The sequence below is a fragment of the Macrobrachium nipponense genome, chromosome 41, assembly GCF_015104395.2.
Source record: "Macrobrachium nipponense isolate FS-2020 chromosome 41, ASM1510439v2, whole genome shotgun sequence".
Lineage (NCBI taxonomy): Eukaryota > Metazoa > Arthropoda > Malacostraca > Decapoda > Palaemonidae > Macrobrachium > Macrobrachium nipponense.
Window position 1 is genome coordinate 57,767,479 of NC_061102.1, and position 5,000 is coordinate 57,772,478.

Here is a 5,000-nt window from a genome sequence, read left to right on the forward strand (position 1 = left end):
CAGCATTGCCTCTCCCTCTGTCTGTCTCTTTTACATTCACGTGTTAATTTTATTTTTATTTTCCCAACATCTTTTTATCACTGAATTCATTTTCATCTCTAGTCCAAACATGGTAATATAATTCAGAGGTCTTTCAGCTCAAGAGACTTTGTTTATTTACTTACCAACTCTAAGGCCCTAATTCCAGTAATCTGTATATAAAAAGATTGCTGTTTTATTTTACAGCATTGCATTGAAGGCTAACTAGCACCAGCTAGGCTTCAAATTTTACCAAGAATCTAAAAGATACATATCAAGAGTATCAGGTGATTCGAGCTTCATCATTCTGGACACAACTAAGTATATTACATCAGGTCACGTGAAAGGATATAGTTTTCTTACTCACTGTGTCATAGCATCCTTGGGTTCTCCATGACTGAAGCACATCTGGATAATACCTCGAATTCAAATAAGTGAAGTGAAGCTCCTGAAGTTCCTTAAGTGCAGTAACACAGTCAGACCTTCCAAGGCAAAAACGTGTTAGTCTCTAATCATCTCGCCAAATGGAAAGAGTAGCTACATTGCTTTCGGTTCTACACAATCATGTCAGTGTGTCCCTTCAAACAAAGAATCTCTCTGAGGGTTATTCAGAACTACAACGATACCATGAATGGTTTCACAGAAGTTATCATTATCTCCTGAGATATGCTGCTGTTAATTGTTGAATATATATATGGGGCTGGTCAAAATGTTCTGTTACAACAGAATTCCATCTAATAAAAGGAGCCCATAAAAACACCAAAATATAGAGAGAAAAATACGATATTTCAGAGACTGCTGTCTCCCTCTTCAGGTAGACGAATGAGGAAAGTTACAGAAAAGGTGGTAGGTATATATACCAAGAGGTCAATCCACAAGTAAGCCAATTTAGGTCAGTCCTGCTGATAATCTTCCTTTAATCTTCTTAAGCGTTGGTTGAATGAAAACCTTGTCGATGACATCTGAATCCCATGCTCCCTTTGAGATGTTCATTATCTGCCTCTTGTTTAATCAAGGCCGATTCCATCATTTGACTCTTGTACCGGCAGTTGCTACTATGAATTATACATGACAAATTCCAGTTTATTCTATGGTTATGTTCATTTATATGGTTGAAAATAGCTGAGTTCTGTTGTCCATACCTAACTGACTGCTTATGTTGTATTAATCTCTGGGGAAGTTACTTTCCTTTAAATCCGATGTAAGATTGGTCACAGTCCAGGCATGGGATTTCATAAATGCCTGTGTCCTTGGGGGATGTCTTAAGTTGGATGGTAATCAGGGATTTGGCTGAGGTGTTTGGGTAAGTAAATGCAAAAGGGTTAGATTTTCCGAGGGTTGGGGTCACCGTCTTAATCCTGTCCAGGTGTGGAATTTTTATTTTATTGTTGGATGTCTCTCTGGTCTTGTCTTGAGGGGGTCGGTAGAAAATTACGCTTGCTTTTGCATTGCTACAATAAGCCGTAGTTCCCGTTCCTGAGAAGTCATTTGGTTCCTAGCCATGTAAAAAAAAAAAATCTAATCCTTTGGGACAGCCCTAGAAGAGCTGCTAATCAGCTCAGTGGTCTTGTTAAATTAAGGAATTTGTAAACCATCTGGATTGTCTCTAACCGAATACCACTTCATCTCTCTTGCAGCTCCGTCTTTGTTTATTGCTGCATGAAATCCCTTTGTAACAACCTTATGACATAAACAACGAGTGTACAAACTTTCTCTCGGGTATAAGAACAAAATATAAATGAAAACTAAACAAAACAAAGAAACAGCTATCAGACCAAACTAACCTTGGTGAATTGAGGTTACAAGATTCTCCCCCTTGTGACACATACATCGTTTCGTTCATAAGGTAAGGGTATTCATCAGCCTTGTCTATGTAGGTCCCAAAATCCGTGTCCGATGCCAGGAAGCAGTCATTGTGGTGGCCAATCCTAGCAACCTATGGTAGTAGGAGGAGAACACTTGTGGAAGGTATGGAAGTGATAGAAGACAGTGGAGAAGGCGGTATCAGGCAACTGACCTTTAATTTAGGGATAACGTTGGGAAAGAAAAAGAAGATATATATACATATATATATATATATATATATATATATAAATATATATATATATATATATACATATATATATTATACATATATATATATATATATATATATATATATATGATGATATATTTATATATATATATATTCTTAAAAAATCACAGTAGATGCACGTGACTTCATAAATAAGCGAATACCACAGGAAAATGATAGTCAGAAATCCGAGCACTTTCATCTTTACTAAGACATTGTCAAGGAGCTAATGAAATACAATTGGAGAGAAAGGTCTCAGGAACACAACAAGATCAAGAATACCAGATGGTTAATTGTCAAAAGGGTAAAAATTAAAAGAGATAATCCAGGATTATCGGATATCACACGGTCACAAACCTAAACAGATTTGACCCTAACCGAAATTAAGAAAGTTAAGTCGGAGTTTCAGTTTGTGAGTGATGATAAGAGCATTACAGAAAGAACAATTTTCCAAACCTTGTTCTATTCGTGACATCCTTCTGTATGATGCTCTTATCATCGCTCACAAACTGAAACTCCGACTTAACTTTCTTAATTTCAGTTAGGGTCAAATCTGTTTAGGTTTGTGACCGTGTGATATCCGATAATCCTGGATTATCTCTTTTAATTTTTACCCTTTTGACAATTAACCATCTGGTATTCTTGATCTTGTTGTGTACCTGAGACCTTTCTCTCCAATTGTATTTCATTAGCTCCTTGACAATGTTTTAGTAAAGACGAAAGCACTTGGATTTCTGACTATCATTTTCCTGTGGTATAGTAGAATGTTGAGTGAAAAACTGGAAAGTGGGGACAAGGTTACAGTTTGTTAAACTGGGCGGAGTGTTCTTTAAGCAAAAGAGACAGGGAGAGAGGATCAAGGGACAATCCAGGATGGAGATTTGAATTGTTTGTTGATGTAGCTTCAATATAGATAGATTCCAACAGATTCCTTTTCCGGTGATCTTTGACCCAGCAGATTTTTGAGGAATTATCCCAGTTAATAGCATGGCCTGTCTTAAGCCAATGATCCACAATGTTATTATTCATTAAGCCTCTTGAAATGGTATATTTATACTGAGAGCATCTCCCCTTTAGATCTTTGGATCCTTGACCTATGTAAGTTTTATTACATTCTTTACAAGGAATAGTGTATACAATATTGTTTGAATTTGAAGGTCTATTCTTAATTAGTTTATTTCTCAAAATATTATTATATTTAAATACTAAGGTAATATGAATAGTTTATAAAATGGTTACAGCAGGAATGAAATTAGGATGAAATGGTATACAGAGAATGTTCATAAGCTCTTTGTTAACACTGGTTGGATAGTAATGTATATTTTTTGCTTTATTTTTACTAAGTTCCAAAAACGTATGAGGGTAATGTGATGAATATCCTATGCATGTATGTATGTGTGTGTGTGTGTGTGTGTGTGAGAGAGAGAGAGAGAGAGAGAGAGAGAGAGAGAGAGAGAGAGAGAGAGAGAGGAGAGAGAGAGAGAGAGATCAAAACAAATGCTGAATTTCTTTTCAAAAACTGAAGGCATAGCAATGCAAGGAAAAAGGTCGTTATGATCCACAGTCCTGTTGTTCAATAAAGCCTTATTGTCTTCTTCAGAGAGTGTCTCACAGACTTACTTCTTTTACATGTTCCTAATTGTGTGCATAAAGTGCTAATGTCTAACCCTGTAGGAAGAAGGTGCTCCAAAGGTGCTAAAGTCTCGCCCTGTAATAAAGTGCTCCAAAAATGCTAATATATATCCCTGTAGGAAGAAGGTGTTCCAAAAGCTGGTAACATCTAACCCTTTAAGAAATTAGATGTTACCACCTTTGGAGCACCTTCTTCCTGCAGGGATATATACCAGGTACTTAAAAAATTCTGTCTAACTCTAACACAATATGAAGAAGTTACTCCAAAAGTGCTAGAGTATCACCCCGTACGAAGATGCTCCAAAATTACCAGTGTCTAACTCAGCAGGAGGAATCTTGTCTAAAGATGCAAATGTCTTACTCGGTAGAAAGAAGGTACTCCAAAAGTGCCAATATCTTACCTTGTAGGAAGCAGGTGCCCCAAAAGTGCTAATGTCTTCCTTCTTAGGAAGAAGGTGCTCCAAAAGTGCCGTCTAACCCTTGAGGAAGGTACTCCAAAGGTGCTAATGTCTAACCCTGTAGGAGGAAATGTTCCGAAAGTGGTAAGGTCTAAACCTGTAAGTAGAAGTGTTCCAAAAGTGGTAATGTCTAACCCTGTAAGTAGAAGTGTTCCAAAAGTGGTAATGTCTAACCCTATAAGAAGAAGTGTTCCAAAAGTGGTAATGTCTCACTCTGTAGGAAGGTTCTCCAAATATGCTAATGTCAAACCATGTAAGAGGAAGGTGCTTCATTGGTGCTAATGTCCTACTCTGTTGGAGGAAGGTGCTCCAAAGGTGCTTATGGTTCACTCTGTAGGTTGTTTGCAAAATAAATGCATCCTTGAAGGTGTTCATGTCTCATGCAAAATCATTATACTCCTAAAATGTTAATGGCTTGTGCAAAAAGAATGTCTTCCTAAATGTATTAATAAGAATACGTAATAATAATGCCTCTCTAAAGGTGTTGAGGTTACATCATGCAAAAAGATTGTACTCCTAAAAGTGTTTATGTCTCAAGTAAAAATAATTCATTCTTAAAGGTGTTGATGACTTGTGCAAAAATAATCCATTCCTAAAGTTGTTGATGCCTCATTGGGCATAATTATTGCATTCCTAAAGTTGTTAATGTCTAGTGCAATATGAATGCATTTTCAAAAGTTATTTCTCATGCAAAAAAAATAATGTCACATCGTGCAAAACGAATGCATTCCTAAAGTATTTTTGGCCTCAATGTGCAAAAATAATGCATTTCCATAGGTGTTTATTTCTTGTTGTGCACAAATAATGCAATCCTTAAA

At 36.6% G+C, this 5,000-nt stretch overlaps 1 protein-coding gene across 1 annotated transcript in view; it reads right to left on the reverse strand.

The window, feature by feature from the left end:
• The window catches only part of LOC135212783 (uncharacterized), a 160,388-nt gene that overhangs the window by 9,818 nt on the left and 145,570 nt on the right, over window positions 1–5,000 (reverse strand). The window contains exons 11-12 of the mRNA XM_064246559.1: window positions 1,803–1,954; window positions 386–500 (exon numbers count right to left, since the gene is read on the reverse strand). Of these exons, the coding sequence (XP_064102629.1) occupies window positions 386–500; window positions 1,803–1,954 (267 nt within the window). The remainder of the gene's footprint in view (window positions 1–385; window positions 501–1,802; window positions 1,955–5,000) is intronic.